General features: G+C 41.3%; 1 protein-coding gene across 1 annotated transcript in view; it reads right to left on the bottom strand.

The window, feature by feature from the left end:
* The window catches only part of LOC109937262 (immunoglobulin superfamily member 22), a 63,399-nt gene that overhangs the window by 28,236 nt on the left and 14,096 nt on the right, over positions 1–21,067 (bottom strand). The window contains exons 8-13 of the mRNA XM_020535872.2: positions 18,207–18,369; positions 12,910–13,182; positions 6,031–6,315; positions 5,198–5,322; positions 2,307–2,448; positions 649–945 (exon numbers count right to left, since the gene is read on the bottom strand). Of these exons, the coding sequence (XP_020391461.1) occupies positions 649–945; positions 2,307–2,448; positions 5,198–5,322; positions 6,031–6,315; positions 12,910–13,182; positions 18,207–18,369 (1,285 nt within the window). The remainder of the gene's footprint in view (positions 1–648; positions 946–2,306; positions 2,449–5,197; positions 5,323–6,030; positions 6,316–12,909; positions 13,183–18,206; positions 18,370–21,067) is intronic.

Below are 21,067 nucleotides of genomic sequence, written 5' to 3' on the forward strand. Positions count from 1 at the left end.
TAGGAGATGAAAGAGGGGCAGCAAAGAAAATAAAATCATCCTCATCAAAGGATTCCACACAACATCTGATGTGTCAGTAGATTACTTTTTGTCCCAGATATATTTTGGAGTAAGTAAAGAGGAATCACATGCTGCACCACCTTGGCATTTCCAAAAAGAACTTTACATGCTTGTGACAAACCCACTTGTACAGGAACAAATACAATATTTTCACATCCTTGGTTCTGAGTCTTAACGTTGGCACGGTGGCTCTGTGGTTAGCACTGCTGCCTTACAGCGCCAGGGACCCAGGTTTGATTCCACCCTCGGGTGACTGTCTGTGTGGAGTTTGCACATTCTCCCCGTGTCTGCATGAGTTTCCTCTGGGAGCTCCAATTTCCTCCCATAGTCCGAAGATGCGCAGGGCTAGATGGATTAGCCATAGGAAATGTAGGGTTACAGGGATTAGATGGCAGGGGGTGGGGTGGTGTGTAGGGTGAGTCTAGGTGGGATGATCTTTGGAGGAGCAATGTAGACTTGATGGGCTGAACAAGCTGCTTCTACACTGTGGGGATTCTATGAATTCTATTCTATGTGCTTACTTTTGTTATTGAATGTGGATCAGAGAGAAAAGCAGGTGAAAAGTGCATTCATTCTTCTCCAGCTTACCAATGACATTTAGCTGAAGATTAGCTGAGGCTGAGCCACAGTCACTCTTGAGTTTCAAAGTGATGTTCCCGCTGTCCTCCCTTACACAGTGCTTTAGTACTAATACTGCCTGTGTAGGACTCTTCTCTATCTCAGTGTTAGCATCCTCAAACACCTCAATGCCATCCTTGAACCACATCACTTTAGGAATGGGTTTCCCCTTAAATGGGATCTTAATAGTTGCGGTCTGGCCTGCCTTAACAGTGATCGGGTCCTTGGCCAACAGTGATAGGACTTCAGGATCGATAACAGGTGGATCTGCAAAAAAAACAAGAGATGACAATGTAGTCCAGCCTCCAAAAGCTGTGGTCCCATTATGCCAAGCATCTAATCCTATTTCAGCAGCGTAATGTAGTTGTTTCCACTTTCGGTTAAAGCAGTAAGATATCATGACTTTGATCTCACGTGTGTAGGCAAAAATCTGGCAGATGGACCATAATGTTGGAAAATATGCATTTGTTCAATTTGGCAGGAAGAATGACAAAATTGAGGATTACTTAACTGGAGGATCGTTACAGAATTCCAAGGTGCAGAGGGATTTTGCATGTTCCGGTGCTCGAGTCACAGAAAGTTAGCATGCAAGTACAGCATACAATCAAGGAGGGGACTGGAATGCTATCCTTTATCATGGGAGTGTATGATCACAGGAATAAAGATGTTATGCTTCAGTTGTAGTGGACTCAGTGAGAGTACATCTTGTGCAGTTTTGGTCTTAATATTTAAAGAAGAATGGAAATTCATTGGAGGAGGTTTACTGCATTGATACCTGGAATGAGTTGGTTGTCTTATGTAGATTGACTGGACAGGCTGGACTTGTTTTCATTGGAGTTTGGACAAGTGAAGGGCACTTTGACTGAAGTTTATGGAATCCTGAATGGTTTTGACAACAAGGGCGATGTTTCCTCTTATGGGTCAGCTCACAACTAGGCGAGATCTATTTTAAAATCAGAGGTCGTTCTTTTAAGACAGGAATGAGAAGAATTTTTTTTCTTTCTCAGAGGGCAATTTTGCCTCAGAAGATAGTGAAATCTGGGACACAGAATTTTTTGGGGCAGTTGTGGATAGAATCTTGTTGGACAAGTGAATCAAGGGTTTTCACAGTTAGATGTAAATGTGTAATTTGAAAGGCAAATAGATCCTACTGTGTTGCACAGCAGACTCAAGGGGATTAACAGTCTCATTCTAGTTTGTATGATTATACATTCATATTCAGGCATCAGCTGGGCACACGAGGGAAAAGAAAGGTCAAGGAACCAAGAGAGATAGTAAGAACTACCGATGCTGGCATCAGAGATAACACAGTGTGGAGCTGGAGGAACACAGCAGGCCAGGCAGCATCAGAGGAGCAGGAAAGCTGACGTTTCGGGTCGGGACCCTTCTTCAGGAAAAGGAACCAAATCTCTTTCAATTCAGTTGAAGTCTATTATTTCTCTCAATGTTTCTTGAAAAATTAATTGAATTGAAAGCCAGTCAGATTCAATAAGCACTAGGTGATCTGCTTCACCAGATTACTGCCCAGGAACTAAAGCTGAATATTTGCCTCCAAGTATCTAATATTATTGTTTGCAAATCAATATAAGAAACTGCAAATGTAATGTCCTGTAGAGCAACGGCAATACCTGCAATGGACAGTACTGCCTCACTCTCTGCTCCTTTTGCTTTGAATGTATACTTTCCTTCACTCTCATCATCTGCTTTATTGATGATCAGTTTGTGCACTGCTCCTTGTTTCACAATCTGTATGTTTGCTGTGTCTGTAATCTGAACAAAACACAAACAATACATTAGGAAGAAAAAAGTTGACAGAATAAGGGTTGGGAATGAGAAGGGAAATGTTTACAGCCCAATATGACCCAGATTTCTTAACTAAGTGACGGCAGCAATAGTGATGTGGGCAGGATTTTAACATCGGGTTGGTATCCTGACATGCATGCATATTCAGATCCTGACTCTACACCCTATGTTGACAACACAAACACTTCTGTATTTATTTGCAAAGTCTGTCATTGGCATTGTCACCTCCAAACAGCAGTGATAAGTTCTATAGAAGCAAAAAGTGGAAAAAGCCAGGTCTAAGGCAGCAGCCAGTGGCAGAGATTGTCAATGCTGGCAATTGCCCAAGGAATGGAAGAGGGTGCTGAGCAAAGAGCAATCAGAAATGAGTCCACCCCTACTTCTCCCCCCTGCAAAAGGAGACTCAAGATTTTCTGGGATTCCTCACTGCAGCCGAAAGTGGCAAATAGAAAAAATGTTCTATTCCCTGCCAGTGGCAATAGACAGCGTGCAAAGCTCATGAACAGGGCACAGTAGGAGATGAATAATGAGGTCAGTGACAGATGGGTGTTGAAGAGGAACTGGATGTAGTTTGGAATCGTTTCAGAGACCTCCTTTGGATTCAAAAATGTGAGTGCAAAGAAGAAAGGAACCTAACCACCCAGCAGGCACCAGAGAAAAGAGGAGGGTGCGTGGAGTTCGCCTGACCATGGGAGAGTTGTGTGCTCTGCAGCCTCTATGACCCATAGTCAGAATCCTGATGCTAATAGACAGGAGGCTGGACTGCAGAATACAACACGCAAGTTAATAACTGAGAGTGGTGAGGGAGGGAGGCGCTGTCCAGACTGCATCTTTCTTCAAGTGGAAAGCCAGCTGGACACTGAATGTCAGGGGCCGTGAGAGGGCATGCCTGGAATCATAGAATTCCTATAGTGTGGCCCATTGAGTCCACCCAGACAAACAGCATCAAACACAAACCCATCTCCCTACTCTTTCCCTGTAACCCTGCATTTCCCATGGCTAATCCACCTAACTTACACAACTCTGGACACTACAGGCAATTTAGCACAGCCAATCCACCTAACCTGTACATCTTTGCACTGCAGGAGGAAACCAGAGCACTCAGAGGAAATGCACATGGATAGAGGGAGAATGTGCAAATGACACACAGACAGTTGCCTGAGGGTGGAATTGAACCCAGGTCCCTGGTGCTGTGAGGCAGCAGTGCTAATCACTGAGCCACTGTGCCACTGAATGTCAGGAACAATGAGAGGGTGTGCCTAGGATATCAGGCACAGTGAGAGGGTATGCAGGGATGCCATAGCTGGTATCACTGTTATTTTTTTCGAGGAACTGGCTCTTATATTGGCTAGATTGCAATGCCAGAAGAACCCCCAGTCTGAGAAATAGAGGTCCAGCATAGACTGATTGAAAATATCTTAACATCCCCATGTTCAGGGAACGCATGACAATCGCATTAAGTGCAGTAAAGACGGAGATAAATACATTCTCGATTAGTAAGGGTATCAACAGTTATAGGCAGAAGGCAGGAGAATGGGATTGAGAAACATCAGCCATGATCAACTGGTGAAGCAGATTCAATAAGCCGGATGGCTTAATTCTGCTCCGATGTCTAATGGTCAAATTATCTAAAGTTGGAGATCCAAAGAGACTTATGGTCCAAGTACTTAGATGGTCAAAGTATCATGGGCAGGTACATAAAATAATCAGAAAGCCAAGCCTTTCTGTCAGGAGGACGACAATACAAGGGGATGGAAGTTATGCTATATCTATACAAATGTCTGTTTGTCCACACTGGGGCTGACGGAAGCAGTTCTGAACATTACACCTGCGGATGTGCTGGCTTCGGTCAGAGGTCAGCACAGATTTACCAGAAACATGCCCAAACTTCAAGCGATAAATTTTAAGGAGAGATTGCACAAACTCCTGGAATTGGTAGGTCAACAGACAACTTGATCCATTTTTCAAAATATGAAGGAACTACAAAGAAAGAATTTCTGCTAGTTCGTGAGTCTAGGATTGTATAGGGTAATCTAAAAATAGTTTGAAAACTACAATTGATCTAGCATCTATCGCTATTTGAGGAAAAAAGTTCTAAAATTCAATAAGCCTTTATATGTGGAAGTGTTTCCTAATTTCCCTTCTGAAAAATCTACGATTCGATATTATCCAAAAGTATCAAAATTATTGAACAAAGGAGTGTATATAATTAGATTGTGGATCAACGTGCTCTAAAAATTGCAGAACAGGCTTAATTTACAAAATGACCTACTCCTGCTCTTATATTCTTCTTCTCCTATGTTCAGATGGATGAGTAGGAATGGATGGAATAAAGGTGTGTAACATTGCACATAGTGAATAAAGGGAAAATACTGTCAGTATTAGTCATGATGTATGGCATTCATACTGCAAGTAAAAGTTTTCTCAGAATCAGTGGCTAAGGGGCTAGTGCTGCTACCTCACAGCACCAGGGACCTGGGTTCAATTCTACCCTCAGGTGATTGTCTGTGTGGCGTTTGCACATTCTCTCTGTTTCCTCCTGCAGGCTAGGTGGATTAGCAATGGGAAATGTGGGGTTAAAAGATAGGTCTGGATAGAATGTTTTTCGGAGAGTCGGTGTAGACCCATTGTGCTGAATGGCCTGTTTCCGCGCTGTAGGGATTCTATGGAAATCTTTACTATAACTTAAAATAACAATCTGCTGCTATATACATACCTCTTTCCCATCTTTTAGCCACACTCCATCAACTTTCTCATCATTTAGTACCACACAGAATTCTGCAGGTTGGCCTGTCTGAGGGTGGGCATCAGACATTCCACTCTTAACTGTGGCAAACCGATCTGAGAATGTGTGAAAATAAAGCATATGTTAATGTGTAGTGCACGCAATAAGACAGTAATTTTATCACAGTCATAAACTGCACTGTGTTTGTCACTATATCAATTATTTATCATTCCATAAGTCAGACATATACATTACTTGAAAAAATTGCAGACGTTCAGCTTATTTCCTTTGTTAAAGGTCAGACTTCAACTGACTTTGTTAATGCTAAGTTGATGAATGGCAAAAAGAAAATGAACCCAGGCTGCTGCTTAGTCTGATGATAGGTTCAAGTATCAAGGTTGTAAGTTAAAATCAGAAAATTAAGAGGGAAAGAAGTCAGATGAAATGTTTTCACTCAAAGAGCAACAGAGGTATGAAGAGGGATCCTATTGTAGCATAGTGATAGTGTCCCTTCCCCTGGACCAGGAGGCCTGGGTTCATTGTCCCACCTGCCCTGGAGGTGTACAACAACATTGCTGAATGGGTTAATCAGGAAAAATGGATTTAATTTTTTTTTAAAAGGGTGTGAAATTGATTAGTACGGGAGCCCAATGAAAGGAATTGAGTTCAAAAACGAATGGAATGGACCTCAGGAGAGAAAAGGGCTGAGGATGGGGCTGATTGATATGCTAAGGAAGTGGACTAATTAGCTCAGCTTTCAAAAAGCTCAGACTTCTTCCGTCTGACCGTTTGCTTCTGTTTTCCGAAAAGTTGTCTCTTCTTACCTTGAACATTTAATGTGCAGGCACAGGTGTACTCTCGATCATCATTGTCTTGCATGGCAACAACTGTGTACTCCCCACTGTCCTCAAGCTCAGCATCATCAATAATCAGCTCAACCCGTCTTCCTTCATGTATCATATTGTACTTTGGGGACCTGGTGATCTCTTTGCCATTCTTTAACCACTTGATTCGGACATCTTTGGAGCTCAGTTCACATTCCAGTCTAGCTTGGCCTTTTTCCTTTACATGCACATGCTTCAAGGCACTTGGGAACTGGATAGGGAGTCCTGTGGAGATTGAAGAAAACTAAGAATGTTTAAACAATCACTGTATAAGTTTCCTTCAAAAAAAACCACAGGAGATTTTATCTGAGAACATTTGCTCAAGCTCTGCAAACTGCTGTCCTGAATTATTATATTTTGATAATGGACTGCCAATAGAGATTACTGCTCTTCCCTCTTCCAATGCCCCCATGCTACATAAACAGACCTCGTCTCAGAAATCTACGTTCAAGTTGAGCATTTTCACCTTCATTGCCAAGGAGTAGATTATCTGGCCACTGCAGAGCACTGATTTTCACTGATTTCAAAGGGATGAAGATCAGACAGCTTGTGAAGCTAAAAATTACCCCCCAAAAATGTTCTGTTTCTACACCTCTGTTAATATTGCCTGAACTAGTTAACAGATTGTAGGTGACAATGATATTTCTTTATTCATCTTCTTTTCCCAGTGGAAATGCTGGATAGTCAATTACTTAGGATGGTATTTGGTTGTGACTTGCAAATCAGAAGCTTCAAATTATTGTTCGGAGCACTTTTAGCTACATGAGTGAGTACAATCGGATGAACTTCTGTGTTTACTATTTTAAGAAAGTCATTAACTCGTATATACATAAAGGCTTAATTGAAGACATTTACCCAATGGTGCATAAAGTAATTTGGACTTTCTTTAAAAATGTACGAGCTAATTGTGGTTAAGTTAGATTCATGTAAATTGTGATGATACAACTGACCACAGTAAAAGAGAAGTCTCCAGACTAGAACGAGCATGTGTTCTCAGACACCACACTAGAGAGCTGTATTTGAGAACATGGGATATAAAGGAGTGCAAACAAGGGAGTATCGCAGCACATTAGCAGTTGAAGACACTTGTATAGTGATATCGGGCAAACAGCTTCAGGGGACAGTGTATGTGCAGATACCCACAGCCTTTTGCATTGATGTATTGGGCTTCTCCATCATTGAGCATTGGGGTATTTGTGGAGCCTCCCCCTTCTCTGAGTTGTTTCATTGTCCACCACCATTCACAACTGGATGAGCAAGACTTCTTTGATCTGATCCATTGATTGCCGAATTGCTTAGCTCTATCTACCAGTTGCTACTTATGCTGTTTGGTGTACATGTAGTCCTGTGTTGTTGCTTCAGCAGGTTGGCACCTTATTTTTAGATATGCCTGGTAATGCTCTTGGAATGCCATGGGATATGCTGGGCTATGAGGTTACAGATTTTGTATGAGCATAATTCTACTGCTGCTGATAGCCCACAGCACCTCATGGCTGCCCCGTTCTGAGTTGCTAGATCTGTTGGAACTTTACCTTTCTTCGTGCCACACAGCACAGTGAAGGGTATCCTCAATGTGAAGACAGGAGTGCGTCTCCACATGCACTTTGTAGTGGTCACTCCTACAGATAGTGTCATGGACCAATATATCTGCCACAGGTAGCTTGGTGAGAATGGGGTCCAGTATGTTTCTGCCTTTTGCCAGTTCCTTTACCATCTGCCACAGATCCAGTCTAAAAGCTCTTTCCTTTAAGACTCAACCACCTTGGGCAGTGAATAGTGATGTCGAGTCACTCTTGGTGATGGGCTTTGAAGTCACCCACCAGAGTAGTTTATGCATCCTTGCCACCCTCAGTGCTTCCTCCAAATGTTGCTCAACACATAAAAGTACTGATTCATCAGCCAAAGGGAGGTGGTACATGGTAATCAGCAAGATGCCTACTTGCCTGTATTTGACGAGATGTTATGAGTCTTTGTGGTTTTCACAGTCAATGTTGAGGACTTCCAGGACAACCTCCTCCTGACTGTACACCACACTATATACTTTTGCTGGGTCTGTCCAGGAATGGTAACAGTGTAAGGTACATTCCATGAGTGAGACTATGTCAGACTGTCATTTGACTGATCTGTGAGAGAGCACTCCCAATTTTGACACAAATGCCAAAATGTCAGTAACAAGGACTTTGCAGGGTCAATAGCTCTGTGTTTGTCAATACCATTTCCATAGATTGATGCCAGGTGGTTCATCTAGTTTCATTTCTTCTTTGAGATTTCAGCACTTTGATCCAACTGAGTGACTTGCTAGGCCATTTCAGAGGACAATTAAGAGTCAAACATATTACTGTGGGTCTGAAGTCACATATAAACCAGACAAGGACAGAAAATGTCCTACCCTAAAGGGTATTCATGAACTAGATGGTTTTTATGACAATCAACAATGGTCATCATTCGACTTTTAATTACAGATTTGTTAAAATTTAAAGTCCATCACCTGCCACGGTAGAATTATAATCCCAGTCCCAGAGTATTAGCTGAGTTTCTGGATTACTAGTCCACCTACAGTATCACTACAGCATTGCTCATAACTGACTGACTATCATGGATGTCCAGAGGGAGACAATTCAGGTCACTATGTTCAGACCAACTCTCTGCAACAGCATCTTAGCCAGTCCCACTCTTCAGCGTTTTTCCTATCAACCTGCATTTTCTTTTCCACTTCAGGTGCTATCCAAGCTCTTTTCAAAATCTTTGCTTCTTATCAAGGCCCTGAAGTAAAACCATCCTGCTTTCGTATTCCATTCTCCTTGCAATAAATGCCAACATTCCAGTTGTATTTCAAATTACTTGCTGCATTTGCAAACAAACCTCTTCAGATCTGTGTAATAGGATGCCCAAATCTCTCTATACCATTGAGCTTTATAGTCTCTTTCCATTTAGATGGTACTCTGCACTTCTGTTCTTCCTGCCAAAGTAGATGAATTGACATTTTTCCACATTATATTCCATCTGCCAACTCTTTGTCCACTCACTTAACCTATTTAGATTCCTTTGTATACCCTATCTCCTCTTCACAATTCATTTCCCTACTTATTTAGGTGTCTTTGAGAAATTTGGCTGCTATGTATTCAGTCCATTAATCCAGATCATTGATATAAATTGGAAATAGTTGAGGCCCAGCAACTAATTCCTCTGGCTCACCACTAGCTAATTTGCCAATCTGAAAAGACACATTAAATCATATATTGTGCTTTTTTAAAAACTAAATAATTCTTTATCCATATTAATCTGTTACCCCTTACACCATGTGCTATTGTCTTGTGTAGTAAGCTTTATTATTGTTCCCTATCACAAGCCTTTTGGAAATCCAAGTACTCCACATCTATTGGTTTCCTCTTGTCAAATTGTTACTCCCTCAGACAATATGATATTACTTTAGTATTGTTTCTCTTTCAACAATCCATGTCAACTCTGCCTGATCACATTATAATTTTCTAAATATCTTGCTGTAACCTCTCTAATAATGGAAACGAGCCATTGTTTTCACTGTCTCTAATTATAAAGCCTAGGATCCTTTATGCCTCTCACTTTCCGAAACTGCCTTCCCACAGTCAGTGATTTGTGTATATTTCCACCAAGGACCCCCTGCTCTTGTATCCTCCTTCAGAATTGTATGGATTATAGTGCTTCTCCTTTCTTCCTAACAAAATCTACCATTTCACACTTGTCCCCGTTAAATTCCTTCTCCAACGTGACAACACATCTCACTGGTCTGTTGACACCTACATCACATCAAAGTTCACAACATTTCCAAATTTTGTGTCATCTGCAAATTTTGAAATCGCACATTCAGGATTATTAATACATATCAAGATAAACAATGGCCCTAATGCATACTGACTCCTGGCAAACTGTACTGTATACCTTCCTCCAGACTGAAAAACAAGCTCCCTGAAAAACAAGCTCCCACCAAGTCTCTGCTTTCTATCACTCGGACAACTTCGTAACCCTGCAACAATTTTCCTTTTCTTCCATGAATTTCAGCTTCTAAGCAAGACTATTGAGCCAATTTGATAAAATATCTTGAAAGTCCATACCAACCACTACAATATCATTACAGTCATCAACAATCTCGGAAAAGCTCAGTCAAGTAAACAAGGTTTGCCTATGCCAAATCTTTGCTGTCTTTTAACAAATATTCTTTTGTTCTGGGACTGTAACTTTTGTCCCAGTTATTATCTCTAAAAGCTTTTCAACTATCAATGTTAAACTGACTGGCCTGCAGTTGCTGGTTTATACTTAAAATGTTTTTTTGACACAAGTATATCATCTGGAACTCTCCTGTCCTCTGGTCCCACACATGTATCTTCTTGTAATTCATTCACAGGATAATGGCATCGCTAGCTAGATCAGCATTTATTGCCCATCTCTGATTACCCAGAGGGCAGTTAAGAGTCAATCACATTGCTTTGGGTCTGGAGTCACACGTAGACCAGACCAAGTAAGAATGGCAGTTTCATTCCCTAAATTAGCAAACCAGATGAGGTTTTCTGATAATCAACAGTGGATTCATGGTCATCATTAGACTCTTAATTCCAGATTTTTATTGAATTCAAATTCCATCATATGCCATGGCAGGATTCAAACTCAGGTCCCCCAGAATGTTACCACTAGCAGCCTGGCAATAACACCACTGGGCCATCACCTCCCCTAATCTAAGGGGAAATGGAAGATTATGGTCAGAGTCTCTGCAAATTCTACCCTTACTTTATCCAGGATCTTCACAGACAATCCAACTTGTCAACCTTAAGCACAGTCAATCTTTTTAATATCACCTCTTCGTCAATGTCTTTTTATCATCCAGAATTGCAACTGTGTCTCATTCACCTTAATTAGAATCTTGCAGCAGTGAGAGGCTTCTTGACTGCCAACTGGAGAGCTAGCAAGAGACACACATTATCGCTTTTCAAAGAGGACCACAACATTCTGTACCACTCATGCATTTACTAGACCTTCCACAGGATCAAAAACCCCAGGCTGATGATCCACCTGCCAGCCAAAAAGAGGTTGGCCACTCTTCTTCACTTAGCACAGTGCGGCTAGTACTACACCTACCCAAAGCCTCAGATGAAGGAATGACTTAGGAGCAGGTGAGCGATAGTGGGAAGAGTGCCACTGGATGGGAGACACAGTTCAAGGGAGAGACAGCCAGTCAGCAGGAAAGGTGGAGGTTGGCTCTCAACCGGACCCTCCTGTACGATGCCAAATAGTGTCAAGCAGGCACTGAGTGTCTTTGAGTGAGGGGCCACTGCCAGGAACCCACAAGCAAATAAGCCAGGGTTCTGAGGAAGGGTCACCGGACCCGAAACATTAACTCTGTTTTCTCCTTCACAGATGCTGCCAGACCTGATGAGCTTTTCCAGCAACTTTGTTTTTGTTCCAGGGTTGCTTGCCATGCTCCCCATCATGGTGCATTCTCCGTACCCACTGCTGGGATAATACCAACAGCACTGAGATGAGGGCCTTAAGTGTGGACTAACTGTCCAAAGGCTTCAATTGGTGGCAGAATGAGTAGGCAATCCACAGGCCTCCTGCCGTAGATTTCATCTGGATGGACGGCTGAAAGAAATGGGGCCTCTTTCTGCCAACTTCATTCCTGATTCACTCCTGTGCCACCAAACCAATACTGAGAGAGCACAAGTTTCAGCCCTATAACAGTGGTGGCACCTTTTTCGTGTGTAAAGAGCTACATATAAAGAACTAATTTAGTCCCTCAACTATCCTAATTCCATGCATAGAAACACTTTATGGTTCCTAATTTTCCCCAATTTTCTTTTTACAATTTATATGCTGAGGGAAATTTTTGGATTCCTTTTATATTCGCTGCCAGTCTCCGCTTGTATTCTGTCTTTGACCTTTTACTTCCTTTGCTCAAACTTTCTACATTCAGCCTTATTTTTACATTAGTTATCAATCTGAATCTCTTACACACGGTCTTTTTCTGCTTCATTTTACTCTCTATTTTTCTTATCATGCAGAGAGCTTTGACTTTGGATGCTCTACTCTTCCCCCTCGTGGGAATGTACCTCAACTGTAGCCAAACCATCTCTTCTTTAAATTCCGAAAACTGTCCCTTTACTATTTATCCTGTCAGCTTTGACTTCAGTCCACCTTGGACAGCTCTGCACTCACTCCACTGAAATTAACCCTACTCTAATTTAGTATTCTGAATTTCATTTCCTCATTGTGCTTTACAATGGCTGATTAAGCATTGTGACACTGTGGCGACTGCTCTGCTCCAACATGTTCCTCCACTAACAACTTCATCCATCCCATTCCCCAGAAACAGATCCTTCTTCACTGGGTCAGAAACATGCTGGTCAAGCAAATTCTCCTGAAAACCCTTCAGAAACCATTCTCCTTCTTGCTCCTTCACACTACTATACATCTACCTTAAGCTAACTGAAAACTCCTGTTATTACTCATGTATGGTTTTAGCACCTCTCTGTAACTATCGTGTTAAATTTCTCCTCTAAAATGCTGGCAAAATCCCAGTATTAAATGGGTAGCAGGCTGAGATGGTCTCAGTTTCCATTAATATACATTAAATGAGCCCCTTTGCTGATTTTTTTACATAATAATAATGGCTTTAAGATCCACTGAGAATGACAGTCAAGCTGAACAAGGTCAATGGATGCCACCACTATTTGATTCATACTACCCTACCTCAAAGAGGGTAGTACAAACAGATTTACTTAAAAAAGAAGGCCTTGCTCTTTTAAGTGACTCCAGCAGCCTGCTGTAATCGCTGAGGGTAAAACGTACGGGCTATCTGCAGTTGTGATTTGGAGGTTAGGTTGTCTGCAGAAAAGCTGTATTCGCCAACATCAGATGGTCGCACATCTTTGATTTTCAAGGTATGGGTCAGTCCATCCTCTGACACGATGATGTCATGCTTGTCATCTCTCTTCACCTTGACACCTTGAAATTTCCAGCAGACAGTCGGCACCTTCTTAGTGAGGCGGCACTCAAAGGTTCCTGTTTGTCTCTCCATCACCTTTATAGGTTTGAGTTCCACCCCAAACCTAAGTGGCTCATCTGTGAGAAAAGTCATTTAAAAACAATATTTAGTGAGATATTTACAGTGCAATAACATCACAGCCTTGAACAGTAATAGAACAGATAATTTTTTTACTTCCTCAAGAATTAAGACTTGGTTACTCATTTTCTTGGGATTCCACCATTTTATTTTCCTTTCCATTTCTGACAAACAGTACCCACCTGGCATTGTGATTACTCCCATGGTGACAACAATTACTTTTACATAGCTGTTTTAACATAGTAAAATGTCCCAAGGTGCATTAAAGGAGTGTAATGAGACAAGACACTGGCACCATACTATTGTTTTGAGACGTGTTGGACAAGAGCTAACCTATTAATGTAACAGGCAGTTAAGCAGGTTATTTAATTAATTGATTAGTTTGTTGACTGCTTAGTTATGAAGGGAGGGGGTTTCAGGAGGGGCTTGTGTTTGCAAATTGCTGCAATTCTGAATAGTTAGTAAATTCTATTCACAAAGAAAGGTTTCTGTCTCACTGACTATCTTGAATCCAGATTGACTTTTGAGTAAACTGAGATATATTGGGCACTTTGCAACACCAAGAGTGGCTACATTAGGAGCGTTAATGATCTTGCAATGTTATCTAGGAAGAAATGGCCTGATTAAGGTAGTGAATATCCCACAGGATGGCTTTAGTGTGACCTATTTCAGCATCAAGTTTGCCGGATGGATAAAGCACTCATGATTTATTTATGAGGTTATCTATTTATGTTGTTTCAATACTGGCATGATGTTTGATTGGCACCTCATCCATCACCTTCCTATATTCATTCCTATCACCACTGCTACACAGTAACAGCAGTGTGTACCCCTACAGTAAGATATACTGCAGTAACTCACCAAGGTTGCTTTGACAGGACCTTACAAACCATGCAACCTCTACCATCTTAGAAGAATAAGGGCAGCAGATGCAAGGGAACACCACCACCAGCAAGTTCTCCTCCAAGCTACCTAACTTGGAACAATATCACCATTCCTTAACAATCACTGGATCAAAATCCTAGAATTCCTTTCTTAACAGCACTATGTATGCTGCTACATCCCAAGGACTGTAGCAGTTCAAGTAATGGGTTCAGCATCACTTTCCCCGGGGCAGTTAGGGTTGAAAGATTAATGTGAGCCTGGCAAGGGCTGCCCACAATTCTGTAAATGAACTTTAAAAAATAGGACAGGCTATTTTCCCAGAGGACAACAGCCAAAATTAGACACCAAACTAATACATAAGCCAGAAAAAAATAGTCAGTAGAGGAATATAGGGAGTGCAGCGAAAACAGCCAGCAAATACAAAGTGAAGAAGGTTATCTAAGATTACAAAGAGATCTTGATCAATTGGCTCAATGGTCTGAAGACAGGCAGATGGAGTTTAATCTGATAAATATAAGGAATTGCATTTTGATAAAACAAACAAAGGCAGGACTTATACAATCAAAAGTAGGACCTTTGGTAGTGTTGTAGAACAGAGAGACCTAGGGGTTCGGGTACATAATTCTTTGAAGTCTTAAACATATATAGATACGATGGTTAAGAAGGTGTTTAGCGTGCTTGCCTTCAATTACCCAGACCCTTGAGTATAGGAGTTGGGACATTATGTTGAGGTTGTACAGGACATTGATGAGGCCTCTTCTAGAGTACTGTGTCCAGTTTTGGTTGCCCTGCAATAAGAAGTATATTATTAAGCTGGAGAGGGTTCAGAAGAGATTTACCAGGATGTTGGCAGGAATAGAAAGTTTGAGTTATGAGGAGAGGCTGGATAGGCTGAGACTCATTTTACTGGAGCATAGGAGGTTGAGTAATAACTTATAGAGGTTTATATAATCATAAGGGATATAGATAAGGTAAATAGCAGACGCTTTTTCCATCGGGTGGGGGATTTCAAGCGTAAGAGAGCATTTTTTAAGGTGAGAGGAGAAAGATTTAAAAAAGATATGGGAGCTTTTTTTTTTACAGAGCGTGGTTTGTGGATGGAATGAACTTCCAGAAGAAGTCGTGGATGAGGGTACTGTTACAATGTTTAAGAGGTGTCTAGAGAAGTACATGAATAAGAAATATTTGGAGGGATACGGGCCAAGTACAGGCAGGTGGGACTAGTTTAGTTTGGGATTATGGTCGGCATGGGCTGGTTGGACCGAAGGATCTGCTACCATGCTATATGACCCAATGACTCTAAATATTGGCTAAATGTGCAAGATGAGGGGAGAATAGGTAAGATCTATGATTGACAAAATGAGATAAAGATGTGGAAAACCAGAAAACATAGTATGAGTTCAGAAAACACCTAAGAAGCAGGTGATATGAAAGGGAAACTATGGAAATGAAACAAATGGATTTATGGGTTGAACACTGCAGCAGTGGTAAGGTATTTCTCAGTTAGAACCATCTTGCTAAGAGTAGGTTGCATTTAGCATAAAGCAATGATCTACCATTATCTCAAAGAAAAACTGGCTGACAACTTTATGATGCATGTTGAATGACCTTCGGTGGGGGTGCTGCATGGAATTTGGACAATGTATGATAGATGAGAATTTGAGGTTGGAAATCAAGCTTCGGCATTATAAAATATGTTGAGTTGGACATTAAGTAGAATGCATCAAGAATGGCTTTCCATCAACATTCTTTCAAAGAATGCATTAATTACATCCTTATGATTCAGGCCAAGTCCACACAAGAAAGACAACTTTGCATCTAGGGAAGAAACAGTTAATAAATTTGACATAGTATTTGTGAATCCAGACCAGACATGATGGCGGTTACAATGTATCGGAATTGATTGGTTTGACAAAACATGCTACTATTGAGGAAGCCTTGATAGCAATTCAAGTTTCCAACTTTAGATGATCCAGAAGATATTAATTTAGTTGTTTTTTTTAATGATAGTGTGCATGGCAATCTTCCAAATTGAGTTCGAGGGTGGCAGGGGTTATCCTATGCTTGGTGGGAAAGAAGAATAAATCTGTCCACTGGTTTAGGAAGCCAAGAAAATAAGAACGATATTTAAAAGTTACTTAGTTACTAAATCGTTAATACAAATTATATAAATATAAATTACAAACATAGAGGTTATTTATCCAATGTTCTACAGAATATCTTGCACTATAGGCAATCTGAGAAATGTTTATCCATATAATTGGACAATTGTTCCCTTTGGCATAATGTATATTCAACAAGGGGTGCTACTTAGATAAAGGTTGAAGTTTGACCTTGCTTTCATAAAGGAAATGTTAGAAAGAAAATTCCAGTTTAAAGTTGCTTAACACAAGTCATCAATCAGATCATTTCACAAACAGAGGTACTTGCCTAGGAATTTATTGAATATTCTTGAAGAAGAATGTCAGAGGATGTAGGGAGTTACTTAAAAAATGAAAAAAAAAATCAATTTTTGTTTGTGTAGCTTAGTGATTGTGTTTTTTCTTAAAAGAAAAAACAGACGATTGATTGTATTATGTAGAATATCAAAAAGTATATAATTTTGTTGCTGATCTATTGTATTATAAGATACAAAATATGAAAAAATCATTTTGTTTACATTTCACCAGTTTTTTTCAAGGATTGCTTGTATGCCTTCAAAATGTTTTGATATCTATTGATATAGCAAGTAGTTAAGTTCGTGATTGGAGTCAACTGATTAATTAATTGACTGTGTGGATTTTACTGGGTGTGCATAGGTACATAGGGATACCTGCCTGGGTTTGAGCATACTTCTGCAAAGCTACTTGTCCTAACGAGTTAGTTTGACTCTCGTGATGATGTTCTAGCAGTGATGGACTTTTACAAGCCCTTCCAAAGCCATCTCAAGCTCCACCCATTTCTTGGTGTACAATGATCCCTCACCAGGATTCCTGCTGCTGAGAGGTTACCTGTCAGTGCCCAGTGTGTGTTGCAGTTTGATGCACCAGTAAAACAGAAGTTAGCTTTGGATTTAAAAAGCAACTTCCACAACACAGAACAAAACAACTCTTAAGTACTTTGCAGTTAATTAGCTTTTTAAAAAAATATAGTCTCTAGTCAAAACAGGAAGCATGACTGGCAAAATGAGATAAAGATGTAGAAGACCAGATAACACAATGTGAGTTCAGAAAAAGCACCAAAGAAGCAGATGATACAAAAGAGAAGCTATGGAAATGAACCAAATGTGTTTATGGGTTGAATATTGCAGCAAGGGTAAGATATTTCTCGGTTGGGCCCATCTTGCGAAGAGTAGGTTGCGTTTAACATAAAGCAATGATCTACCGGTATTTCAAAGAAAAACTGCAAACATCTTAGCGATGCATGTTCGATGATTTTCTGTGGGGACGCTGCACTTAATATGAGCAATGCATGATAGATGGGAGTTGAAGGAATACAGGAAGCACAGCAACCAATTTATTCTTAGCAAGATCCCACGAATAGCCCACATCCATGAATGAAAAAGATGAAATTACATGATAATGATCAGCGAATCCACGTTAGTATCTTTGGTTGAGAAATAGTGGTTGATTTAGAATCCATACACAAGTCCCCTAAACTTCTTCAAAGTAATGCCATGGGATTCACCTGAAGATTGATGGAACTTTGGTTGTATGTCTCAGCCATACCCACCTGCAGTTGTCCCAGAAGCCTGGATGCCACCACTGGGCCACATCTGACACATGCAACACCAGAAGACGCAAAGGTTGAGACCTGTGTGGGCAAATAAGAGGAGGCCAGATGGCAGAGGGGGAGGTTTCGTTTTGGGAGGTCTTTGTGTCTTTACTGCAACTTTGTGAAGCCTACTGCATCTTCCACACGATGATCTTGGAAAGCGGCAGCAAGTTAGTTGAACATCAGGAAGATCTGCCAGGGATTACAATGTCCCTATGCCCATCACAATGAGTTGCTTGTGGTGGCTTGGAAAAGTGTGATCATTGGCAAATGCCCCCAGTTGTGGAAAATAGATATACAACTGGTCAGAGTGTTCACCCAAGGACCCACTACACAGTATTACAGTCACCTTACGCAAAATCATCTACTTCTTTGTGCTGGATACCTTTCACTTTCAGTCCCACGGTGAATTTTTTATCTCCTACTACCAGTGTGTATTGACCAGCATCTTTCTGGGTTAGGTTCTTCACAGAAAGCATAAACTTGGTTCCCATTTGCTTAACTTCAAACTTCCCCATTGAGAGTTGTGTTCTTATTGGCTCTCCATCCTGCAATGAAACAGAAGCAGATACAAAATTATTAACTATTTCAGGAGAGCACAGCTGTCTTCAGTGAGCAGAGATAGTAAGAACTGCCAATGCTAGAGACTAAGATAACACAGTGTGGAGCTGGAGGAACATAGCAGGCCAGGCAGCATTAAAGAAGCAGGAAAGCTGACGTTTCGGGTCAGGACCCTTCTTCAGAAATGGGGGAGGGGAAAGGTGCTTTGAAATAAATAGAGAGGGGGGGGTCGGGCTGGGGAAGGTCGGTGGGACGGTGATAGGTGAGTGCAGGTAGACAACAGTGGGGACTGGTCAGTGAGGTGGGAGCAGCGGATAGGTGGGAGAGAAGACAGACAGGTCAAGGAGGCGGGGATGAGAGGGTGGGATGGTCATGGGATGAGGCCGAGGAGATTTTGAAGCTAGTAAAGTCCACATTGAGACCATTGGGTTGTAGGCTCCCAAGGTGGAATATGAGGTGCTGCTCCTCCAGTTTCCGGGTGGCGTCATTGTGACACTGGAGGAGGCCCAGGATGGACATGTCGCCCAGGGAGTGGGAGGGGGAGTTGAAGTGGTTTGCGACTGGAAGGGGTTGTCGTTTGTCACAAACCGAGCGCAGGTGCTCTACAAAGCGATCTCCGAGCCTTTACTAGCTTCAAATTCACACTCTGGAAAGATAAAATCACACATCTGGATTGAGAAGGCTATTAGCTTTAAATTATATTCACTGTTAACAAAAATCCAGACAGTTTTCTTACATCATGAGCAGTGCTAACATTTCAAGAATTTAATTCAAAAAGTCTCTGCTCACTTTATGTTAGTTATTGCAGTACAACTAACGTTTGGAGAAGTTACATTGTACCTTCACTCACCAGTTTCCCACAATGTGCATTAGCAGGTTGTTTGACAACAGGGAGATCATAATTTAGCTGCTCCCATTGTTTTCAATGGAAATAAATAGGGCATGTTTTGCAGTGGGAGGACAATGTGATCCACTAGAAAACTGCTCAGGCAGGAAGATGAAAATTAACTCCAATCTGACATCTCCAGCCACCTCTTTGTTCACCCCAAAGTATCCCATCCAGCTCTGCACACTTTCACAGAGAAACTAGTCAATATTGTACATGATAAATTACCCCAAATTGGGCAGATAAAACAGAAAGAATACTAGATAAATGGTGCTCTCAGCCCAACCACCACCTTCTCAAACTGCACTTTCCACCAAACTTCACCCCCATAGTCTCAGCAAGACAACCCCTTGAGGCCTGATATGTGTAAATCTAAAATGCGATGGGACCATATGACACACACCATTTCCACCTTCCAGCCAACTACTAGTCTTCCCCAGGACCAGCAAGAAGTTGGAAGGTATGTTGGCGCATCAACTGCAATTTCTGGAAGAGTAACTCATTACTTTTTGGGTGGAGGCCCTAAGTGCGGGCACTTCCTGCTTCCATTTGAAGAAGACACAAATGAATCCTTGGTCTTCTGCTCAATCTCATTTGTTCGTATTGCCACTTCTCTGCCTACTCAAATCAATCTGAAATTGTTTCATTCTTCCTTGTTTAAGGTGGTACTTTTCTCTTCCTGTGCCCCTACCATCCAATGAACAATGAGATCAGCAAACTCTTCCTCTTCTCCAAGGATGTGCGAGTTAGGTGGATTGGCCATGCTAAATTACTCAGAGTGTTCAGGGATGTGTAGGTTGGGTGCATTAGCCATTGGAACTGCAGGGTTACAGGGACTGGGTGGATCTGGGTGGGATGCTCTGCGGAGGGTCAATGTGGACTCGATGGGCTGAATGGCCTGCTTCCACACTGTAGAGATTCTAAGTAAATCTCAACACTTGGGGTTCACACTGACATCCTGTGCTACATTCAATCACTGCTAGAATATATTAAATTACTGCAATCTAAAGTGCTTCTCCTGTTCTTCCCTGAAGCATCATTTCCAGTTTCTTGCTTAATCCCTTCCCCATACTTTCCACTGTTCCTTGTCACTTTGTCTCCTTTCTCCCTTCAATTTATGACACCTCATTGCTCTCCAGTTCACCTCCTTCACCCATTTACTTTCATCACTTACATTACACTTAACCCCGACTATTTCTCTTCTCTTGACTTCTATCCACTTTTCCCTTTTCACTGTCATGCATTCCTCCTTTATTGCCAGCCATTTCCCTTTCTCCTTCACACTGTTCCTACCTGAGTACTGGAACAATTGGCCTTGTTTGCATCCTAATGCTTGAAGTGGCTTGCATAGTATGCAGCACAAAGGTCACATCAATGAACAATGAGATTGAGTCTCAGCAGCACTGAGGAGGAAGGACAGTATCCTCAAAAGGAAGATTGTCTGTGTGAAGTACTGACAGTCAGTACATACACTAATTCCAGTCTGTGGTAAATTACGTAATGGAAAATATTGGCTCTGACCACTATTTCATACCACTTGTGTATAAGGACAGACCCAAAAGCAACTTGCCCATGGTGAATTAATCTTTCAAAATTTACTCTCTGGTATCCAACATCAAAAGGATTACTTAGTATTGGAGTGAAAGGTTACATCAAGGTGCACATTTTCACGAGATAAGGTGGTAAAATGAATAATTGGAAGTGAACATAACCGTTATCAGAAATAATAAGAACACAGCTAATTTATCATCTGCAGGAGTTCAACTTCATTGTTGCAGTCAATCCTTATGAAAATAAAA

This window comes from Rhincodon typus, chromosome 17, assembly GCF_021869965.1.
Source record: "Rhincodon typus isolate 14 chromosome 17, sRhiTyp1.1, whole genome shotgun sequence".
Taxonomy (NCBI): Eukaryota; Metazoa; Chordata; class Chondrichthyes; order Orectolobiformes; family Rhincodontidae; genus Rhincodon; species Rhincodon typus.